This window comes from Pituophis catenifer, unplaced genomic scaffold (genome assembly GCF_029215685.1).
Source record: "Pituophis catenifer annectens isolate HBS135680 unplaced genomic scaffold, rPitCat1.0.hap2 SCAF_8, whole genome shotgun sequence".
NCBI classification, from domain to species: domain Eukaryota; kingdom Metazoa; phylum Chordata; class Lepidosauria; order Squamata; family Colubridae; genus Pituophis; species Pituophis catenifer.
Genome location: NW_027256888.1, coordinates 20,875,262 through 20,898,654, shown reverse-complemented (window position 1 = coordinate 20,898,654; position 23,393 = coordinate 20,875,262). Strand labels below are relative to the sequence as shown.

Here is a 23,393-nt window from a genome sequence, read left to right as displayed (position 1 = left end):
AGAAAGTAAGAAGGAAAGAAAAGAGAGAGGTTGTAGGTTTGAGGAGAAAGATTGCTGTACAATAAAAAAGATGAAAGGGAAGAAAGCCAACCCCAAACAAATATAAAGATATTAAGATAAAGAATGAATTGTTAAACTTTAAAGAATAAAAGAGAACAAATATGAATAAATAACAATAATTAGAAACACACATACAAACATACAATGTATTTTCTTTGAACAGAGTATTTGGCCGGTTCACAAATTTAAACAGTGTTTAGTCATTTCAATTAAATTTACAATTTCTATATTTCCTTTTTGCCATATTTATTCCTCATCTATTTTTGTAAAAAACCAATATTACCCTTCATCCTCATCTCTAATCTTAATCAAATTCATTTTTTCCCTTCTATTCTATATTATACCCCTTCCCATTGTCATCTATTTTTATATCCATCCTCACATTGGTTAATTATGTAATATTACAGTTGTTTAATACAAATTCAACATTTTAATATAAATCAATTTTATATAACTATCTTTTTTGTATATTAATCAATATGAACATGAATATTCCAATTATTTTCATGCAATCTAATTTCTTACAAATCAATTAATTATATTTACCAATAATAATAAACCAAATAATTTCCCCCATATATTCCTCCAAGCCACAACTTAACCATTTCTGCTTTCAACACAATATACAATTAATAGTATCTCAATTATTACAATTCCCTAGTTAAATAGAGCTTTTTTCTTTTGTGTTTTAAAATCTTGAACTCTCCTCTTTTGCCCTAAATTTCCCATTGTTTGCACCTACCTTTTTTGGTGAGGAAAAAGAAAAGAAATCTGCCTGCCTAATTTTCCAACGTTGCAGCAACAGCAAAGCCAACAGTCTGCTTTACTTTCAGTTTCGTTTTTCAGCATAGCTAGGGGAAAAAAAATCTGCTCCAGCAAGCAGCAGAGCCCTGAGCAAAACAGCTGAGAGCAAATCAGCTGAGAGTTGGGAGCCGATCTAATCAAGGGCTAATTAGCCTATGCTGAAGCTCCGCGGGCCAATAAAATTACAAAAAAACACCGAACCATTTGTTAAATTGCTGGCTCACCCACCCCTCGCCCACCACTATTTATTGGCAATAAATAATGGTGCGGAGGAGCGGGGCAAGCCAGCAATTTAACAAACGATTCCCCCTAGAACCAGCAGAATCCCACCACTGGCTATAGGGCGGCCCTTTGAAGCCCCGCGGCAAGAATTTAAACAGTTTTTTTTCCTCTAGCCATCAGCTGGGACTCAGGAGGCAGCAATAGATTGGGAGTGGGCGGGGTAAGCGAACGGCCGGCAATCCAACAGAGCAGAGAGTGAGGGTGAGTGAAGGCGTGGGGGGGGGCGAGAGAGGGCTTTGGCGACCCCTGTGAAATGGCTGTTCGACCCCCAAAGCAGTCGCGACCCCCAGGTTGAGAACCGCTGAGATAGACTATGACTATTTGATAAAATTCATAACCATAAAATTGATTTTTAATATTTTTAGTCAGAGATTGTGTAATTAATTGTACATCCTTTGCAACTATTTCCCCAGGTAAATGCCACTTATCTTGATGGATTCAGAGCTACAGCTTGCTGCCCAATGGGAGGACCAAGAGCAATAGAAAAGGGAAAAAGAATGGCTGAAAGTATTTTGGAAAGGTTAGATGCTAATGCATAGTACATTTCCCAATTGATTTATTATACAATAGTAAATTATTATTTGATCAGGATCCTAAAATGTAACTATTTCAAATGATGAACAGTGTCATATACACCTAATGATTCAAGTAATGTATTACCATTATTGTGTTATAAATTACCGTATTTTTCGGAGTATAAGATGCACTGGAGTATAAGACGCACCTACCTTTTTTGGTGAGGAAAAGAAGAAAAAGAAATCTCCCTCTGCCTCTGAGCAATTTTGCCTCGTTGCAGCAAACAGTCTGCTTTACTTTCATTTTCATTTTCAGCATAGCTTGATTAGCACAAGGGAAAAAAAATCTGCTCCAGCAATTTACCTCTTTGCAGCGAGCAGCAGAGCCCTGTGCAAAACAGCTGAAAGCAAATCAGCTGAGAGTCAGGAGGCTGATCCAATCAACTTGTGCTAATTAGGCTGTGCTGAAGCTGAAAGGAGCTGTTTTTTCTTGCTGTTTGCTTGCAAGGAGGTAACTGCTGCGAGGCACAGGCCAAAGGATGGGGGCCAGTGGGTGGGCGGAGCTACATTCGGTGTATAAGACGCACCTAAATTTTCTCCTCCTTTTGGGGGGGGCGGAAAGGTGTGTCTTATACTCCGAAAAATATGGTACACATTGATGTTTATCATCATCCATAAATGTTGTTAAAAGGGAGAGTGGTTTCAGACATTGATGGTTTTCAAATCCTAAATAAATGGGTGCCTAGATTTCATGTAAACAATTCCAATATGATTGTTCCCTGCAATAAGACAAAAAGGTAAAATCTGGATTAGTTTCCAACATGTTTTATTTCATTTTTCTCCCCAACTATGGTTAAAAAAAGGTCCAGTGATGAGGAAGTGCTTGGATCCCAAAAATTCACATAGCAGTAAAGACCTTCAAAAAAAACGAAGGACAAACTCAACCAAATTTAGTCACTCTTTAGTTATTTATTTATCTCCCTTCACAATTTACAATTGAAAGGTGATCTAACATCAAATTTAAAACAATTAACAATTAAAATAAATAAAATGAATACATTAAAGTAACAGTTAAAATCAACTATAAAAGCTTAGACAAAAGAAGTATTTAAGGGTCCTTTCAAAAACCTAAGAAAGGTTAGGGCTGTCAATTTCTACAATTTAAAGACCAGAATTAGCAACAGAAAAGGCTTTATTCCATACTACCACTAAATGAATTTGCAGTAATTGTAGCTGAAGTTCTTTAGATGATATCTACAAGGAGATATTCTGTCAAATACAGTAGACATAGATCATAAGCTATGTAGGTCTTTTACAAGTAAAGACAAGCACTGTCTTTACTTGTTTTGCCTAGAAATGAATTGGTAGTAGTTTAGTGCTTTAAGTATAGATGTAAAATAGTTTTTTGTATTGGTCCAAGGGCTAACCTCAAGTAAGGCATATTACCTTGTTACCAGTTCATGCACCACAATTTTATGGTAATTGTTTTCCAGAAAGGAATGCTTTTGGCATATCAACCAGAGCTTATAAAAAGAGTTTTGGAAATCACAATCTTCTGGTTTATGGCTTGGTGCCTTTAACCAGAACACTAGACTGGCTCTTGCTAATTGATGTTTTTACTTATAATTTTATTATATGTGTTCCAGTGTTGTGATTATAATATGAGGTGGGATAAAAATAGATGCAAATAAAATAGAAAAAACAAAGATGGTATATTTGTTTCAGGACACGAATTATGTTTCATCAGTGGGGATATAAGGACTACAGTGCAGTTAATCTACAGATTTTAGGTTCTGAAGAAACATATGGACCTCATGCAAAGCAGAACATAGAGGGGGTAAGTATGAAATGGATAGGCTTCAGGGATTAAGAGGAAGTCAAGAGAAGAATTATTGCATTCTTCCATCCCTTTGACTCTCCTCCATCATTTCACTTACTTCGTGGAAAAAAAATGTAGGAAGGGTGAATGTAAACAAAGATAAATATTTACAGAGAATGCTTCTTTTGTTTGTGGATTCTAATCTGCCATTCATAGATAGGAACCTGAACAGAAATACAAGTTTGCGGCTAAGCACTGATAAGAATAAAGTCATTTTCATTAATGATAATTTATTTTTGTTTATATGACACAGGTCTTCAGAGTATATGGTTTTTAGAGAAAGGTGTAAGCTGTCTAATGTTATAGAAGAATTGGGATAGAAATATTTTAAATAAGAGCTGTGGCTATCAGTCATCGATGCTGAATTGGGTGTTTGTTTTTATTGTTTATAATAATTTGTTTATATATATTTATATTACGAACTGCTGGGACTGGTATAAAGATTTCTGATAAATAAATAAAGTACCTAGACTATATCATGTTCTATGCAAAATAAAGGTATGCGAGTGGCATCATAATTTATTGTTATCTTCACAATTTTCTTTTAATTTCATTTAGTAAAATTCTTTATGAAATCACATAACATTACAAATACAATACTATTTCATTGTAGTATGCTTTCCACTTCAAAATATAATACAATCAATTAATCAAATTCAAGCAAGATGGTTCCTTTATATACAATATGCCATGGAAAGATAAACACATTATGGCTTCTTAAGGGTGCCTAAATGCTCATATACACCACAAATTAGTGGAGGCAGAAAAAGGGGGGAAGTTAGAAACCAAATACTGTATCATTTTAAAATGCTTTATTCTTTTCGTTTGTTTTTTTCTCTTTCTACTTTATTATGTATAAATAATTATAAGTAGCATATGTATAAATAATAAGTAACAGTATAGTGGAGAGACCGAAAGACAGAAGACAGAAACCTTTTACTGTGTAACAAATAGTTTGATTCTTCAGTTGTTCATTAATTTAAATGACTTTATGCTTATCAAGATTGACATTTTAGAAATGATAGTTAATATTAACTATTTAAATATAAATCATACAAGCCATACTTCTTGATCAGCAGTCTAAAAATCATTTTGTATAAAGGTCATTCTTGCTTACTGAACATTTAGTGGTCTCTAAAGAGATTCAGCATCTCTATGGACTTGTGACAGGGTTGAATAATGGTATTTATATAGATCCTCAAAGTTCCTACTATTGCGGCATCCACATGGTCACATGATTATGATCCGGGTGCTTGACATCCAGCTCCTGATTATAATGTTGCAATGTCCCAGGGTCGCATGACCACCACTTGCAACCTTTTTTGCCAGCTTCCTACAGGCAAAGTAAATGGGGAAGACAGCAGGAGATTGCAAATGATGACCATGTGTTGTCTTTGCCTAACCCATGATGATTACAGCTTAACATCAGCAACCAAAAGTGCCAGAATTTCTGTTGCTAAATGGTGCAGTCATGTGACATTGTTCTTTGTGACTGTAACTTAGTAACAGTAATTCTAGTCCTATTGCATTTGTTAACCAAGGACTACCTGTACACAACATTTCTATTGCTAGATCATTACTTTTAATATCTTTATTTAACATAAGGTTTAGCAGAGCACTCAATTTTACGAATTTTACAAAATAATGACAATTTCATATTAAGGTTCCAGAAAGTAGTATATAGTTTAAATTACTGCATCTTATGATTTCTGATTCACATTTTAGATTCTGTTCTTCACTTTTGAAGTAATTGTATAGTAAACAAATTCCTGTTTGCTCTATTAACCTGTGTTTTCTCTCTCCTAATATTTCAAAACAGGGTCCCCGAGAAGTTGTTATCTGGCTTGCTGTATTTCATAAGCAGAAAGAAGCATTAGAAATCTTTTCCAGAGAGATTGCTCCAGCTGGAACAGGAATGGGTACATCTTCAATTTCTAACTCTTCCTATTTGACAATTCAAATTCATCACAATGTTTTCTTTTGGTATTGTACTTTATAAATAAATTCTAATTAATTCTAATTAAGCTGTAGAAAAACTTGTGGTCTTTTGATTAAAAAAATAAGTACTAATGATTAAAAGGGAATTTTATAAATGGGCAGAAAATTTTCAGATTTTTAAAAAACTTACTGTATATGTGGCGATTCTCTGGCAGGTTTATTCACTGTTAATTTCATTAATGAAAACAATTTATAACTTTCAAATGGGATTAATATTTCATGTATATATTCAAAATTGACAATTTAGGAATTGTTAGCTAAACAAATGTTTGCATTTATAAACAATTTAAAAGAATTGGTTCTGAAAAATATCCACATTTAAAAGATGAGTGGAAAACAAGGTTTTGGTTAGTGTGCCCCACACTTTACAGATGAATCAGAATATTGAACTCGTGTTTTGGCTTAGCATGTTATATAAATCCAAACGTGTGTAAGGACAGCTTCAGAGTGACCAAAAATGTTGCATACTTCCTCCCACCTAAACCAGTTAAAGGTCCCATCTTGCTGAACAAAAGGAGCCAGTTCTTTAAAAAGAGTTGTCTCAGAAAAGGTTGGCTTTTTAGAGCATTAAAAATCCTAGGTGACTTCAGCCACGAGAAGAACATATTATATAAGGGGATAAACAGTTTTATCTCATACAACTACCTAGCAATGGAGTAAGTACCAGTAGTTGCAGAATTGCAATACAGGATATTCTTACTGATTGTAGTGAATGTCTCATCCTGGAGAACAGGTATCTGAAGGAGCCAAGAAGATGGTAGTGATTTGGACTAGGAGCACATAGGGATAGACAGGGTTATCTATGTGGGAAGATATGCATGAATGACTAGCAAAGATAATAAACTGAACAACTTCTGAATGATTGCTAGAAGCAATGGAAGCTAACAAGGGATCCAGCACCAGACCAGGTATAGCAATAGCTGGCAGAACACTAAACCTCTTCATCCTGATCTCAGCAATATCAACAGACAGAAGAAGCCACCTTGGAGCAATGGCAGTCATGAAAATAATGATTGAGGTGCCAGAGAGTGGTCATGAAAGAAATTAGATTCCTCCCCACTCTACACTAAACAGGACTAATGAAGACTGTAGTAATTCAGTTGGCAGATATTATTATAAAAAAGGCTGGTTGCATGAAAAAGGGGAAGAAAGGTCTTGGAAAATCTTGTAGGGAACGTTGACAACCAGAGGACCTGGAGGTCCTCAAAGGAAGTGTGGAGCCCAGGAGAAGACGAGACAAAACCATAATAATCCTTTCAGAAAGAGGATGTCAAGAAAAAGCTCTGGAAGAAGCTAGAAGGAATTAGCTTCTAATTCCTTCTTTAGACTATCTAGGCTGCTAAAGATTAGGAAGTGCTAATGCCACCCCTCTTCCAAATCATTTTAAAAATACAGTTTTTTGGCGAAAGGGCCGCAGCTCCAAACAGGCCATGGCAGCAAACGGGCTGCGGTGAATGGGCTGCAGCAGTGGTGGTGAATGGGCTGCGGCGAATGGGCCATGGCGGTGAATGGGCAGCAGCAAACAGGCCATGGCAAACGCCCAGAGGAATACTGGATGGATGCTTGGGAGGAAGAGGCAAATTTTTTTTTCTTGTTTTCTTCCAAAAAAACTAGGTGCATCTTATAGTCCAGGGCATTTTATAGTCTGAAAAATACGGTATATGGTGCTTGGTTGTGTTTTAATTGTTAACTAGGATGTTGGCAAACAGATGGAGAGGAAGTTAACCACCAGATTGCGAACAATTTGTATGATTTGAAGAGAAACCACTCCAGTATCTTGGTCTCTCCAGGGAAGTGCTTTTAATAATAGGGTATGAGTGTGCACAGTGCACTTAAACAACATATTAAAGATCTGTAAATCCAACAAGATCAGCCTGTTTTTCTCAAGAATGTTCATTTGAGCAGTCAAACTCCCCCTTTTGAAGCAGCAAGATACTAATGTCAAATAACCATCCCAAAAATCTATAGGGCACTTAACCTTAGCATGCTACAACGCACTTCCCATAGTAGTTTTGGAGGGCCAATACAAAAAAAAAACACTACATGAGCTGAGACTGTGCCCCTGTGGACAAGGGACCATTGAAGCTATAGCTCACATCTTGCTATACTGCATCTTCTATAAGGACTTACAGACTCAATTTATAACACCTTACCTAATAAAATATCCAGAAAATACTGATCTTTTTTATATGAAACTACTGCTATCAGATCAGTACAAAGTAGTTTCTTTGAATGGCCAATTTTTGCTCTGAGAAAATTAGGTAAACTTTAACTGCCCACTGCTAATCCACCACCAACTTCAATATATTATTCTGTCTGCTTTTATTCTATTTACAATTATTATTGTTTTTAATGCTTTTTTTATGGTACTAGTCTGTGACCGTACTAAAGATTGATTGAACCAACAGATTATGACAACACAAGTAAGCAGTTAGACAACGAAACCCAAACGCATGGTAGCCTAACACTGCAATGAACAAGGACATTAATTCAATTTTGCAGTACTATGATTGTTGGATGAGCAGGGACAAAAATAGGCAGACAAATGACCGAAGCTCCTTGTCAGTCAGCAGGAACATTGATTACCACTAACTTACCAGATACTTAGCAGCTGAGGGTGCAGGGGTACAAGGAAACAACAATCAACGATTTATATCATTGTTAAGCCCAAAAACTTGGGAGAAAAAACTCTTGGTCTCAATAATCAACTCAGATTGGATCCTCCAACATTAATCTGAGACATTTACCTTCATTTGTGAGAATTAGAATAATATAGTAACTAAGAATCTGAGTTTTGAATTAGAAATTTTCTACTTCAGAAATGATTTTTATTGCAAATATCTAGTTCACTTTGCAAGCTGTCATATTTAGGGTCACAAACCTCAATGAACTGAAGCACTGTTACAAAGAGTGGGCCAAAATTCCCCCCACTGACGTAATCATAAAGAAAATGATTACTTCAAGTTATTGCTGCTACAAGCTATTGAATCATAAAGTGGACTTAGTTTTTCACAAATGGCTTCTCTATTTTGGCTTTTGTGTGTGTGTGTGTGTGTGTGTGTGTGTAAAATAAATGATGACATGATGCAATATGTCATGTGTTGTTCATCTCAGGTTGTATTTGCCAACTTTTAAGAACTGCTAAGCACCAGATGATTTTTACTATGTCCTGATAACAAAACCATAGAACTCAAAGAGGGTGGACTTTCTTTTTCACACAACTGTACATTCTCACTGGTTGCATTATTGTATTAGATCTTCTTAATTACTATTTATTTTACATTTTTTAAAACAACATTGTATAACACTCTAAAATCCTATTCATGTATTACTAGTAATTCCTTCCTTCCTTCCTTCCTTCCTCCTCTGGTAAATTGTTGCTTCATGTTTCAATACTATCAACCTATCGTTAATCAGAATAGAGCTGCAAGGGACCTTGGAGGTCTTCTAGTCAGCCCCTTGCTCAAGCAGGAGACCCTATACCAGTGATTGCTAACCTTTTTGCCCTCGTGTACCAAAAGCAGGAGGAGTGCAGGGGGGTCACGTCCATGTATGCCCACACCCATAATTCTATGTGCCCTGCCCCCATGCATGCGCACGTGACCCCCCGCGCTCCCCCCGCTTTTGGCAAGTGATGGCACGGTGGGCCTAGTAGGCCCATTTCTCACCCTCTCCAGGCTCCAGAGACTTTCTAGGAGCCTGAGGAGGGCGAAACTGGCCTTCCCCACCCCCCGGAAGTTGGCAAATGGGCTGTTTCTGGCCTCTGGAGGGCCTCGGGGGGAGGAGGGAGGCCGTTTTCACCCTGCCCAAGCTCCTAGAAAGGCTCGAGCCTGGGGAGAGCAAAAAATGAGCCTTCCAGTCCCACCGGAAGTCAGAAAACAGGCCGTTTTGGGCCTCCGGAGGGTGGGGAAGGCCGTTTTCGCTCTCCACAAGCTCCTAGAAAGGCTCTGGAGCCTCGGGAGACAGAAAAACAGGCCTTCCTCACCCTACCCCACCCCCCCGGTCTTCCGGAGGCAGGAAACTGTTTTCCTTCTTCTGGTTGGCGCAGAAGGCCTGAAAATCAGTTGGCCAGGGCGCACATGCACACCGGAGCTGAGCTTGCGTGCCCACCGATATAGCTCTGTGTGCCACCTGTGGCACGTGTGCCATAGGTTCACCATCACGGCCCTATACCATTTCAGACAAATTATTGTTCAGTCACTTCTTAAAAACCTCCCAGTGATGAAGCATCCATAACTTCTTTTAACAAACCTGTGCTGGCTAGTAGTTATAACTTTTTTTGTTTCTAGATGTTCACAGATCTGTTTTTTTTTATTATTTTTCCCAGTTTCTTCCCAAGTATTGATGTTAGACTAATTGGTCTGTAGTTTCCTGGGTCTGTGTTTTGTTTTGTTTTTCCTTTTTTGAGAATGGGAACTACATCAGCTCTTTTCCAATCCTCAGGTAATTCTCCGGTGTTCCAGGATTTTTGAAAGATACAGTACAATGATTGTGAGATAACATCTTCAGAACTCTGGGATGTAATCTATCAGGTCCTGGTGATTTATATTCATCAAGATCAGATAGGTGTTTGCTAAACATTTTCTTATTTTAATTTATTTTAATACCAAACTAGAAAGTATCAAATAGCTTTTATTTGAAAATAATGTATTAGAAATATTTTAATGTATTAGAAATATTTTAATGTAAAGAGATAAAGAGGAAAAATTATACAGGGGGAGGGATGGGTTTAAGCTTGTTTGCTAGTGTTACTAGTTATGAGTATATAATAGGGAAGTCTGGGGGGGGAGGGTTAGGGAGGGTTAGGGAGGGTTTGGGGAGGGAGGTGGGGGGGGGGTGAAAAAAGGGGTGAAAATCTAATTGTAAAACTTTTGCAATAAAAAAAAAAAAGATCAGATAGGTGTTTGCTAAACATTTTCTTATTTTAATTTTAATTTTTAATTTGTGTTTTACAGTTAGGTTTTTGGTAGGTTGGGCTATCTTAGGCTCATACCTCTTGAAAAGTTATATTTCTTATGCTTTCCCTCTTTTATATAAAGAGGGATGTCTATAGTAGTCTGGGATCTGAACAAAACTTAATGATTTTAATGTAATAAACGTAATAAGTAAAATATTTCTGGAAATAACACAAAGTCAAGACCCATATAATGCTTGATCAGTCTTCATTTCCTTAGCATACACATTCATTTTATTGTTGGAAACACTAGAAATTTAGAACAGCTATATTAAATATTTGTTCATTTAAAGAAAAGAGAACGACTGAATAAAAATATTAGCATTAGATCCTTAATTTGGTTAAAAGGATTTTTAAAAAAAAAAAAAACTCATGCTTTTAGAAAGCATATACACACATATTTAAAGTTTCTAAATATTTAAATATTTCTTTTGAAAATCTGCATTGTGTAAAACAGTCAATTAAATTTCAGGAAATTATATTTTGAAAGTAATTATTGTATTATTTGTTTTGATTAAACTTTATCATAAATAACAGTTTCCATTGATCATTTACAACTGTGAAAATTGTGATAATTACACAGGAAAAAATTAAACATTTTTGGAATACATTGCATTTACTTCCAATTAACTAATTGTACTACTTTGAAACATGAAATACAGTAGCTAATATAAGTATATAAATAAATTACTCAGCCATTGCGTCAAGGAAAGATGAATGCATTGTTGATTTTAACTTGTTTATAGAAGAAAGGTCAGTGTATGGTCATAGTCTAACTGACAATAAATTTTATTTTCTACCAAACAGAGCAAAGTAAAGGGATATTTATCTATACAATTTTAACATTTACTAAGATAAGACAGCTGTACCCATCTTGATGTTTGTTATTAATGGGTATTTTAAGAGCATTTTTAATATTTAAAAAACATTTCCTTATGCTGCATATCTTCAAAAAATACTGTTTACTAAAATTTCATTCCTCAGATCTTATGTAAGTGTAACTAAAAGTTTCCTTAAGTATTATTGAAAGTTCAAAGCATGGTTACACTATAAACACTAAAAATCGATTAGCATACCTTGTAGAAGGAAAGCTATGTTATTTTATGGTAACAAAAAATCAGGAGTTGTCTTGTAGCATTTTTTGAGATTAATAAATGTTATAAAAAGTAATAAGCTTTTATGAGTACAGACCCTTTTTTAATGATCCTTGGTGCTGTCTGATCTTGGTTTTTTTCTTGCAGACATTTCACTATCCAAACTAGGTAACATTATCAGTGCTAGTAAGGAATAGGGTTTGCTCTCAGTTTATATTCTAGTGCAGGGGTCCCCAACCCCTGATCTATGGACTAGCACCAGGCCGCACTATGCTAGATACTGGTCCATGCAAACAAGCAAAGCCCCATCCGTGGGATGAAGGACCACACAAAACCACCACCACCCCTCCAGTCCCCAGAAAAACCTCTCCACATGGAACTAGTCCCTGGTGCCCAAAAGGTTGGGGACCACTGTTCTAGTGGCTTGCCCTATCAGTGTTGATGGAAGTGGTCTTAGAAGTTCTTTGGTTGGGCTGTTTACAGTTAGCTTGTTTGGCAATTCCTTGATTGAGGTATTGTTTACTTCTTGATTGTTGGTCTGATGTTGATCTTGGAGTTAATCTATTCTTCATCTTGGTGCTGATTTCTAATGGGGAGGTGGTTGATCTTTTTGTTGCCTTTTTGGCTTGTTGATTGTCTCTTTTGCATAGTAGATATTGTTTTATGTTTATGTAACTACTGATGGCTAATTTTTCAGAGTGCCAGTTCCAGAAATTCCTTAGCGTTTTTGGACTTGGCTTGGTCTAGGATGGTCAATGTTTCCCAGTTGAACTATGATTAAGTTGTTGGTTTGAGCTCTGAGCTTGGCGATTTGGTTGCAAAGATTTCGTCCCCATTCGAAAAGACATCTTCAGCACGCTTTGGATTGTGCTTGTCTGGGGAAGCACTGGCCTTTAAAAGTTCCTTTAAATACCTTTCTGAGTCCTGGTCTGATTTCAAGTTGTGTGATTGGCTGGCTGAGTTTATAGTCATAGTCCTCTTAGACTAAATTTAAGAGCTACTTTAAGAGCTACTAATATTCAAAGACATTTCAATGAACTATGGCAGGTGTGTCAAACTGGCGGCCCGCAGGTCAGATGCGTCATGCACAGGCGACGCCCACCCCAGCTCCACGAAGGGGGAAAATGTTGCAATATGTCACATGACAGCAATGTGATGCCACGAGTTTGACATCTGTAAACTATGGTTAAGTTTGTCCATATGTTGCTCTCTTCTCATTGCTAGTTGGTTTATGGATGCATTCTGCCAGTTTTATGCCTGTTTGTCCTACATAGTGGCTGTTGCTGTATGTTGTAGATGACTCCTGTTTTTTCTTCACCCAAGTCCTGTTTTTACCTCAATGCAGCCAATACCCGATTAAAATATTATTGTTGCCTTAAAACACTGTATAGGAAACACTGTAAAGGCGCACATCTAAGGTGTTGATCACAATTACTGAGAATGAAAATGTACAAATTGTCTTTGAACTTTGGAAGTGATTCAACATAAGAAATGTAATTGATATTGTAAAGGATTGGAATGAGGTTACAAAATATTTTGCATGGTGTTTAATGACACTATCTACCTGGTTTTATTTCTAACTTTAAAGTTTTGATCCTATAAAAGAGCTTCTCAAAATGAAAGCACATTATGTTGCTCTTGAAAAGCAGAGCTTGATGACTTGGAGGAAGAAGCCTTAGATAAACTGCTTCAATCCCATATAGAAGAAGTTTCAATAGAAAATCTCCAACAACTTGTTCCTGAACAGCAAGTAGAAGGCAGGAAGAAGTCCAACAAATCATCATAAGCTTTCCGCTTCTGAGTTATCTTCAGTTTTAAGTGCATTTTTAAAAATGCAATGGCTAGAAGGTAATGCTTGCAATGTAGAAAGGAGCAGATAGCAGTACATAGAATTCTTGTTTATATATAAGCAGCATCTATGTAAGGGAAAGAAAAGAGCAAAACAATGCTAAATGTGTTTTTAAATAAATCTCCAAGAAACAGATCTTCATCAGTCTCCATAATACTGCAGCCTCAATGCCTCTCATGTCTTATCCATCAAGCTGTCGTCACTTATTTTCAAGATATTACTCTTGCATTCTTGCATTATTGAATTATGAATTTAACATGTTTTAACTCTATACAGTATGCACTTTATTAATTGCAATTGGTTATATTTTAATTACAAATGTTTTTCATTCTTGACTGATCTGTCCCAATCTTATTTTTTCTATAAGCCCTATTATTCATATTACATAATCTTAATAGCGCAAGTGTTTCTACAAGCCCAAAACTATCATGTTATATAATAACCAACTACAATAGCTGTGTTCACTCATTGTGTAAATTGTATTTTGTTAAATAAACTGCAACAACTGGGGTCACATTTAATCTATAAACAATACTTGATAACCTATTATGGACATGTCATGTTAAACTAAAACCAACCACTTTATGGTTTCCCTCGCTTCAAACTGGTTCAAATAGAAATCAAACCATAGTCTGAATATAACTGAGAGTAGAATTCCTGCCCTCTAGATTCTAATTTTCTTGTAACTTCTCAGGGGTATATATCCATAAAAGAAATATCATTGGTGAACTGAATTATTGACAAGTGATTTGGACTCTTTGTCAGTGCTCCAAAGTAGACTTGGCTCGGAAATGAAAGTTGTGCGAGCTAATATTACTTTCTTTTAAAGTTATAGTAACTGAATCTTGCAAGTCTGAATGCACTTCCCGCCTCTCCCCTCTTATCTTTATGAGAACTAAGGAAGGTCTTGTCTGATACACTTACTCATTTGATATACCCTAATAATCTTTTCTAGTTTTTATATTTGTAATGCAATAGAAGTAACTAAAAGCCTGTTTCCTCCTATTAGTCATTAATACTTTCCTTGTTATTTCTTTTTTCATATTCAAAATAATAAAATCTGATGGATAAAATTTCAATATCATAAACAAAAACATGTTAATAATTATGCTGTCCAATAGTTATTTCTAAAGCCAAACTAATGTGCTAACCCTTATTTCAGATCTATTTGACCGGAGGTTGACACCATGATGACAGCTGGTTAAAACAGTTTGAGATTTTAAAGTCCTCAGTACATGCAAATATTATGAATGATGACAAGTGTGTTGGATGTGTCTCCAACTAATTTAATAGTCAGATCAGTCTTCATTCATGTTTGAGTACATAATCCTAAAAGATTTGTTATCTCACAGTTGGGCGGAAATGGCTAAAGCAATTATAACTGACCTCTGCAAGTTAAGTGTCTTGTATATAATGCACAATATTGTATTGAATGCAGAACATTTGGTTTTAATTGATTTTGTCATCTAAAAAAATTCAGGTTGCAATAACTTCAATGGCTGGAGCATTGTCAAGAAAGAAAATATATTTCCCTCATAGGTTTTTATCTTTTGGGCCTCTTATCCCATTTATCTTAGCCTTAGCTCTAATTATCATTTTCTGTTTTTTGTAATCAAATACTTCTTACTAGCCACATTCCTTTTCTGCTCATTAGCCAGTCTCTCTCTCTCATCTCTTTCTGTCTCTTCACTTTTTCTAGTACATTGGAATACCCAGTAATATATTTGCTGGAAGTAAGAGCAAGTAATACTTCCTAGTACTTTCTTGCTCATTCAAATTGCTTCCCTTCTTATTTCTAGGAATCAATTGTTGCTTTCTACTCCATTGTTATTTCAATTTTTTAAAAGAAACACTCCAAATGCAGTCATTTGGCTGTTATTTATGCTTTTGTGTTTTGTGGAACTGGGAAATATTAACTTCACCATCCAGCTTTTATTTTATCTCACTTTAAAAAAAGAGAGAGAGGCAGAACAAAGCTGGCAAAATGAATAATTATATTTAAAAATGCTATTCCCCCACTTCTGAAGGTTCTACGATACTGATAGATAGCATAAATGTAAACCAGCTTTGCCTCTGTGATTTTCATCAGTTATTGCGTAGGCAACTTTTGAGGATTTTGGGGAGGAGTTGATGGGAAAGATGTTATATTGTCATTTTTCCACATATATTGTAATGAGTTCAGATTTTTTTCATTTAAAAGGAGTTCATTTTATACTTGCAGATTGAAAGATCTTTATAGTCAAAGGCATTTCTCGGCTTCTCTATAATAACTAAACCTATATCTTGAAGCAATTCAGTGTAAGTTTATTGCAGCTATCCTTGCAGTTTCAAGATGTGTTAAGAATGCTGTTCTACATTTGGTGACTGTCCTGATCTCTCTGGATGCTAGAGCTCAGTACTATCTTTTAAAGCTTTGTTTAAAGGATTTCTTTCCCCCATCAATGAGTCTGTCCCTGTGCTTATAGAACATCTTAGGTGAACCTGTTTAAAAATGTTGTTGGCAAACTCCATTCCCTAGAACTGGAAAGTGTGAAATGCCAGAAGTATCCTCAGGCACTTTATCTGGGACACATAGCTCTTTATATAAATATAAGTCTGATTGCCAACTTCATAGTTCTTGGGGTCCTTTCAAATGGACATATGCCAGTAATTTTGAAATGTTGCTGAATTTACCTTTGGCCAGCCTGGATGCCTTTGGTCAGCCTGGATGCCTTCTTTTATATATATATATATATCTACAGTGTGAATCATGTTGAAATTTCAATATTTCCATGTAAATATGACTTGAAATGTGATCTATTCTCTATACAAGTTCTAAAATTAAACATCAAAATCAAAAATATTACATTTGTTCATTTATCCATTGAGAAAAAGATCCAAAACAACATATAGGTAATTTTCAACTTACAACAATTCATTTAGTGACCATTCAAAGTTACAACGGCACTGAAAAAGTGACTTATGACCATTTTTCATGCTTATGACCATTGCAACATCACTTTGGTCATGTGATTTACATTCAGATTCTTGACAACTGGTTCATATTTTTGATGGTTGCAGTGTCCTAGAGTCATGTAATCCTCTTTTATGACCTTCTGACAAGCAGACTTAGTGGAGAAGCCAGATTCACTGAACAACCATATTACTAATTTAACAACTGCAGTGATTTACTTAAAAATGTGGCAAGAAAAGTCATAAAATGGGACAAAACTCACTTAACAAATTTTTCACTTAGCAACATAAATTCTGGGCTCAATTGTGCTCATAATTTGAGGACCACCTGTATTTGTGTATAGCAAAAGAATGTGAACTTCTAGGATTACCAGTTCATTTGGAAGAGAAATTAGAGTAAAATGTTTAGAGTTAAATAATAATCAGGTGTGGGTATAGAAGGCCTGCCCTTATTTAAAGAACATAATTAATCAGATTAATTAATGAGAATAGAGCTGGAAGGTATCTTGAAGGTATTCTAGTCAGCCCCTTGCTCAAGAAGGAGACCTATACCATTTCAGACAAGTGACTGTCCAGTCTCTTCTTAAAAACTTCCATTGATAAAGCACCCACATCTGATGGCAACATCTGGTCAATTGTCCTCACTGTTAGGAAGTTTCTCCTTAATTCCAAGTTGCTCATCTCCTTGATTAGTTTCCATCCATCGTTTCTTGTCCTGCCCTGTGGTGCTTTGGAGAATAAGTTGACCCCCCCTCTTTGTGGTAGCCTCTCAAATACTGGAATATTGCTATCATGTCTCTCCTAGTCCTTCTTTTCTCTAGGCTAGTCAAACCCAAATCCTGCAAATGTTCTTCATATGTTTTAGTCTCCAGGCCTTTAATCATCTTGGATGTTCTTCTTTGCACTTATTCCAAAGTCTCAATATCTTTTTTGCAATGTAGTGACCAAAACTGGATACAGTATTCCAGGTGTGGCCTATGCCTAAGTTTATGCAACCCAGGATTGTATTAGCTTTTTTGACGGAAGCTGCACACTGCTGACACTGCTGATTAAATGATCGTCCACTAGGCCTCCAAGGTCTCTCTCACAGTTAATGATTCTGAGCCAGGTTTCACCTAATCTGTACATGTACCTTTGATTTTTCTGGCTCAGGTGTAAAACCTTGCTTTTCTCCACATTAAATTTCATTTTGTTGGATAGTCTGTCAAGATCTTTTTGGATCCTGAGCTTGTCTTTTGGAGTGTTGGCTATTCCTGTCAGCTTAGTGTCATCTAAGTGTCATCATGCAAATTTGATGAGTTCTCCTTCTACTACCTCATCTAAGTCAATTATGAAGATATTGAAGAGTAGTAAGCCTAAGACGGAACCTTGTGGTACCCCATTGCTTACTTTCCTCCATGTAGATGTAATACCGTTAAGGACTACTCGTTGAGTATGGTTTGTTAGCCAGTTACAAATCCATCTGATGGTGATGCTGTTTATCCCACATTTTTCTAGCTTACCAAGAAGTAGTAAGGTTGTGGTCTACTTTGTCAAATGTTTTGCTGAAGTCTAAATATACTATGTCCACAGCGTTTCGCTGGTCTACTAATTTAATCACTTTGTCAAAGAATGAAATAAGATTGGTTTGGCATGATCTGTTTTTAACAAACCTGTGCTGACTGCTAGTTATAACTTTATTTGTTTCTAGATGTTCACAGATCTGTTTTTTGATTATTTTTCCCAGTATCTTCCCGGATATTGATGTTAGACTGATTGGTCTACAGTTTCCTGGGTCTGTTTTTTTCTTTTTTTGAAGATGGGAACCACATCAGCTTTTTTCCAATCCTCTGGAAGTTCCTTGGTGCTCCAAGATTTTTTAAAGATATGATACAATTAGTACAGTAGAAAATAACAATATTACAACCACAACTTTTTGCTTTTGGACAACAGTATGTACAAGCCATTTCTATAACAATAAGCCTATCTAGTTTCTATCTAGAAATCAAAGTTTCATTTTTTTTTTCATTACAAGCACAAAATCCGAAAGCAGTTTCAGAATAGAAACAAAGTTAGATATATTCTCATCTCTGGATAAAAGAATCAACTTGGCCATCTCTGCTTCTCTTTGCTGTGGGGAGTAATATATGCTTTTGTTAACTCATTAATCTTTGTCATAATTTATATTAAGAAAATCCTCTTTTTTTTTCTTTTTTCTTTTAAACCTAAAGGAGAAAACACTTTTTTTAGTTTTGATATTTTACTAACTTTAAAAAGTACTCAAGGGCTATAGATTATTTTAAAATAGTACATTAAAACCACAACTTTTATCCTTATATTTCAAGCAAAAAAAATACTCACATTTCCTTCTTTTGGCTGCCTCTAACAACCTTGTTCCTTGTCATTTACAATAAAGAAGACTCAAAAATGGGATTCAGATCTTCAAAAAGGAGTTATAGGCTGAAACTAAAGAGAGCCTTTTTTAACTAATGGAGATAATAGTCTCATGAATTGATTAAGAAATCATTAAGGGCACAGTTTATTGTCCATTTGAAAAATAAATTCCAAAATGACTGTTTTATCCAACAACAATGTGATTTCATCCCCCCCACCACCAGTTGGTGGGCTAGGGTAGATAGTAGGGGCTTTGCTCTTGGTTGTTATTTTCTTCTAAAAGTGACATTTCCATCGGTCTTGCTCTTTAGGTACATATGTAGGCTCATTTTTTGTGTTTAATTTGGATGTATTGGTTTCCATGTTCATATACGGCATCATCATTATTTTTAGAAGTTGTTTGCTCCCTACTGCATTTTATTTTGGTGTAGTATTCCTGTTTAGGTTGGGATTTCTCACTTTGTTCATTGGGTTTGAGAGTCGCTAGAGTTGCCTCTAGAGTAGACACTTTACTTTTTCTTCTAGTAATTATGGAGATTCACTATGAAAGTCTGATCTTAACAATACAATGTGCTTTGGAAGTGTATCATGGCTTCTGGGTATTTCTGAAAAATAATTGTTGATGTCACAATACTATTTCCAAAGAATTGGGATTTGGTTACACCACTGTCAAGCAGATCATGTATAAATGGAGGCAATTCAACACCATTGATACCTTTATTATGAATGATTGGCCAACCGTACTGAGAGCAAGGTGCGTAATACTCCAAGAGGTCTCAAACAATCTCAGGCTAAGAGATTGTCTAAGGAACTAAAGGGTTCTCTTGTATTGGTGAAAGTCAGAGTTCATTAGACCACCATCAGAAGAATACTGGTATGCGTGAGACAGAATTGCAAGGAGAAAGCTCCTACTCTCTAAAAAGAACATTGTTCTCATTTACATTTTACAAAATATCACGTGGATGAGTCAGAATGCTATTGGGAAATGTTCTGGATGTCAATAGATGAGATGAAATATAACTTTTTGGGTTCAATGAAAAGTATTGCTTGGTGAAAGACAAATACTGCATTCCAACATAAGTACCTTATCCCATCTGGAAAATATAATGGTGGAGTATCATGGCTTTGCTGTCTCAAAAATGCAAAATGGCTTTCCATCATTGATGGAACCATGAATTCTGAACTGGAGCAGTAAAATCTACAGGAAAATGTTACAGTATATGTAATACCTGGATAATACAGCAAGAATGATCCAAAATGCATAAGTCATATAACCAAAGAATTTTAAAGGAAAAGAAGTTACTATTTGAAATGGCCCAAGTCCTGACTTTAATCCTAGGAATGTTGTGGATGGACTTGAAGTAGACAGTTATTTATATCTGATTTTTGGCCATGTAGTTGTGATAAAGACTTGATTTCAATTAATCAATTATTTTTGCTTTCTTTCTATTAGAACAGAAATAAATAAACAGAAGAATAATTGAAAACTAGAATGTATATTCCAGACTGAAATTTATACACATTGCCATTTTTAAAGTTTCTACTCATTTTTAAAATCTTATGTTAAAAAATCTATATTAGTTGAACAGTTGACTCCTTTCGCCATAACATACTGTAGATACTAAAAAATATTCAATGGTGAAAAAAGTAAGGTTCCACATTTAGGCACGAAAAACAAAATGCAAAGGTACAGTATATGTGGTACCTTGCTCAATAGTAATGACTGAGAGGGATCTTGGAGTCCTAAGGGACAATCACTTAAATATGAGCCAGCAGTGTGCTGCAGTTGCCAAAAAAGCCAACACAGTTCTAGGCTGCATAAATAGAGGGATAGAATCAAGATCATGTGAAGTGTTAATACCCCTTTATAATGCCTTGGTAGGGCCACACTTGAAATACGGTATCCAATTTTGGTTGCCACGGTGTAAAACAGATGTTGAGATTCTAGAAAGAGTGCAGAGAAGAGCAGCAAAGAAGATTAGGGGACTCGAGGATAAAACATATAAAGAACAGTTGCTGGAACTGGATATGTCTAGTCTTATGAAAAGAAGGACTATGGGTGACATGATAGCAGTGTTCCAATTTCTCAGGGGTTGCCACAAAGAACAGGGAGTCAAACTATTCTCCAAAGCACCTGAGGGTAGAACAAGAAGCAATGGGTGGAAACTAATCAAGGAGAGAAGCAACTTAGAACTAAGGAGAAATTTCCTGACAGTTAGAACAATTAATCAGTGGAACAACTTGCCTCCAGAAGTTGTAAATGCTCCAACACTGGAAGTTTTTAAGAAGAAATTAGATAACAATTTGTCTGAAGTGGTGTAGGGGAGTTGGACTAGAAGCAGCCTAAGCAGGGGTTTGGACTAGAAGACTTCTAAAAACCCTTCCAACTCTGTTATTCTATTCTATTCTATTTTCTTACTGGTGCAGTTACAGCCCTATAATTTCTCATTAAGGTTTCATGGTTTCACATACTTTCACTCCAGTACAGGTAGCCCTGGACTGATGATCACAATTGGGACCAGTATTCTATTGCTAAACAAAGCTGTTTTTAAGTGAATCATGCCCAATTTTACAAATTTATTTTGTCATGGTTAAGCAAATTAGTGTAGTTTTTAAGTGAATAGTGATTATTAAGTGAATCCTGCTTCCCCCATTGACTTGGTTATTGAAAACCATCAGATAAGCTCACAAATGGCAATTGTGTGACCTCAGGAGATTGCAACTGTTGTTGCAACCTCCTGAGTAAATAGCCTCCTGTTGCAACCTGTTGTTGCAATCTCCTGTTGCTGCAACCTCCTGTTGTAAATAGCCGCCCTGAGTCTTCAGAGAGGGGCAGCATATAAATTGAATTAATAAATAATAAATAATAAATAATAAATAATAAATAAATACATGCCAATTGCCAAGCACCCAAATTTTGATTATATCACCGTGGGGATGCTGCAATTGTTGTAAGTGTGAGAACCGGTTGTAAGTCACTTTTTTCAGTTGTAACTGTTGTAATTTCCAACAGTTGGTAAACAAATGGTTGTAAGTCAAAGACTACCTGTAGATATCTTTTTTTTTAAAAAAAAAAGGTTCCCTGCTCTTATTTTAATTGAATAAATAACTCTAAACCTAATCCTATCATTTGTCCTAGATGTTCTTAAATTGTTAATATTTCATTAAATGGCATTACTGTTTTAGAATTTAACTTTGCTCTTTATGAAAGTATAAAATGGCTCTGGAGTATACGTTATTTACACCTGGACACTGAAAATTACAGTCATTCTTAATGAACTGTCTTTGGCTTTTTATGTACCTGTGTTTACTTTTTCATTTCATTCATTTTTAGCACCTGGAGTCACTGCAATTATTGGTGGACGTCCAAAAATGTAAGTGTTTCTAGAGGAGAATTATATTAATTACTGCTCTTTTCTGATGTTCTAATGTTTTGCATCCTAAACTCCAGATTGTTGGCTGGGGAAGTTGAAGATGAATTCAGGACACCCATGATTTGTAATTCTTCTTGAGGAAGGATACTGCAGTAGCTGAGTTTTCAATATACAAAGTTTCATGAAAAGAAATGATTCCAATGTTATAAGTTACCAAAAGAAGGCAGTTCTGATATGATAGAAATTCTGGCATGTTCTTCAGCATCTGTTCTTTCACTTTACTTGGTGGGAAGTTGCTGTGAGAAAAGGTTGTTTTTGGTGAACCAAAAAGAGCTGATTTGTGTGAGCAAGAGCAAATTGGACAACTTGTATAGCAACATAAGAGTTTCAATTGAGAGATCTCTGAAAGATTTTTCCCTGAGGTGTAGCTCTTCTGCCTTTAAAGTGAAGGGACTGAGAATAATAAAGATTGAAAGCTGTGATTTTAGTTTACTATTGTAGTAACCTGTAGCTTGATCTTCTTTGCTGTGGGTGGCTAAAATCTTCTGACCCTGATTAAAAGAGGAAGCCAAGATGGAGCAATTTATTAGAGATATAATTGAAAAGTCTCTAAATAAAATACCAATTAGTTGAGCAGTTGTGCTCTGATGATAAAAAATTCTCTCAAATTATTTCTGAGATGCAAACATGTGGAGAATGTTACTAAACTTCACAACTTCACAAGTAGCTGAAAATGCAGAGGAGTTTACTTCAGTTTTGGAAGAATCTGATATTTACTTTCACTATTATAGTTCAAATATAAGCCTGTCAACACAACTGAAAGAAGAAGAGTGTTGAGAAAAAAAACAAACTTGGGACTTTTTTTAAAAGACATTAACAAGGTTGAGGATCTCATGATAAAAAGAAAGGCCTATAAGTCTTTGATGAAACTTCCAGAGAAGAAAAAGATTTTACTTCATGAAGATAAGCTGGAAGGAGTGAGTTAAACTTAATGAGCTAACTGAATTTTCTTGTGCTTGATATGTGTAACTGAAAGGTTTAACCCAAAATTTGATAATGTAATTTTTTTTACAAAATTTTTTACATATAATGCTTAAGTAATTTTTAAAGTGGGCAAAAGATATTGTAAATGTGTTTGAGAGTACCTGTATTGAGAGAAAATTAAAGAAAATGATGCATCAGTATAAAAAACTGTGTTAAAACGGATGTTTATAAAAGAAGAAAGTGCCTCCCCCCCTTTTTTTCCCAATAAGGTCAAA

General features: G+C 35.6%; 1 protein-coding gene across 2 annotated transcripts in view; it reads left to right on the top strand.

The window, feature by feature from the left end:
* LOC139320491 (uncharacterized) overlaps positions 1–23,393 on the top strand; it is a 177,414-nt gene that overhangs the window by 65,491 nt on the left and 88,530 nt on the right. For both annotated transcript variants that reach the window (XM_070948836.1, XM_070948837.1), the window contains exons 7-10: positions 1,560–1,666; positions 3,387–3,498; positions 5,360–5,459; positions 22,095–22,134. In XM_070948836.1, coding sequence (XP_070804937.1) covers positions 1,560–1,666; positions 3,387–3,498; positions 5,360–5,459; positions 22,095–22,134 — 359 coding nt within the window. The remainder of the gene's footprint in view (positions 1–1,559; positions 1,667–3,386; positions 3,499–5,359; positions 5,460–22,094; positions 22,135–23,393) is intronic.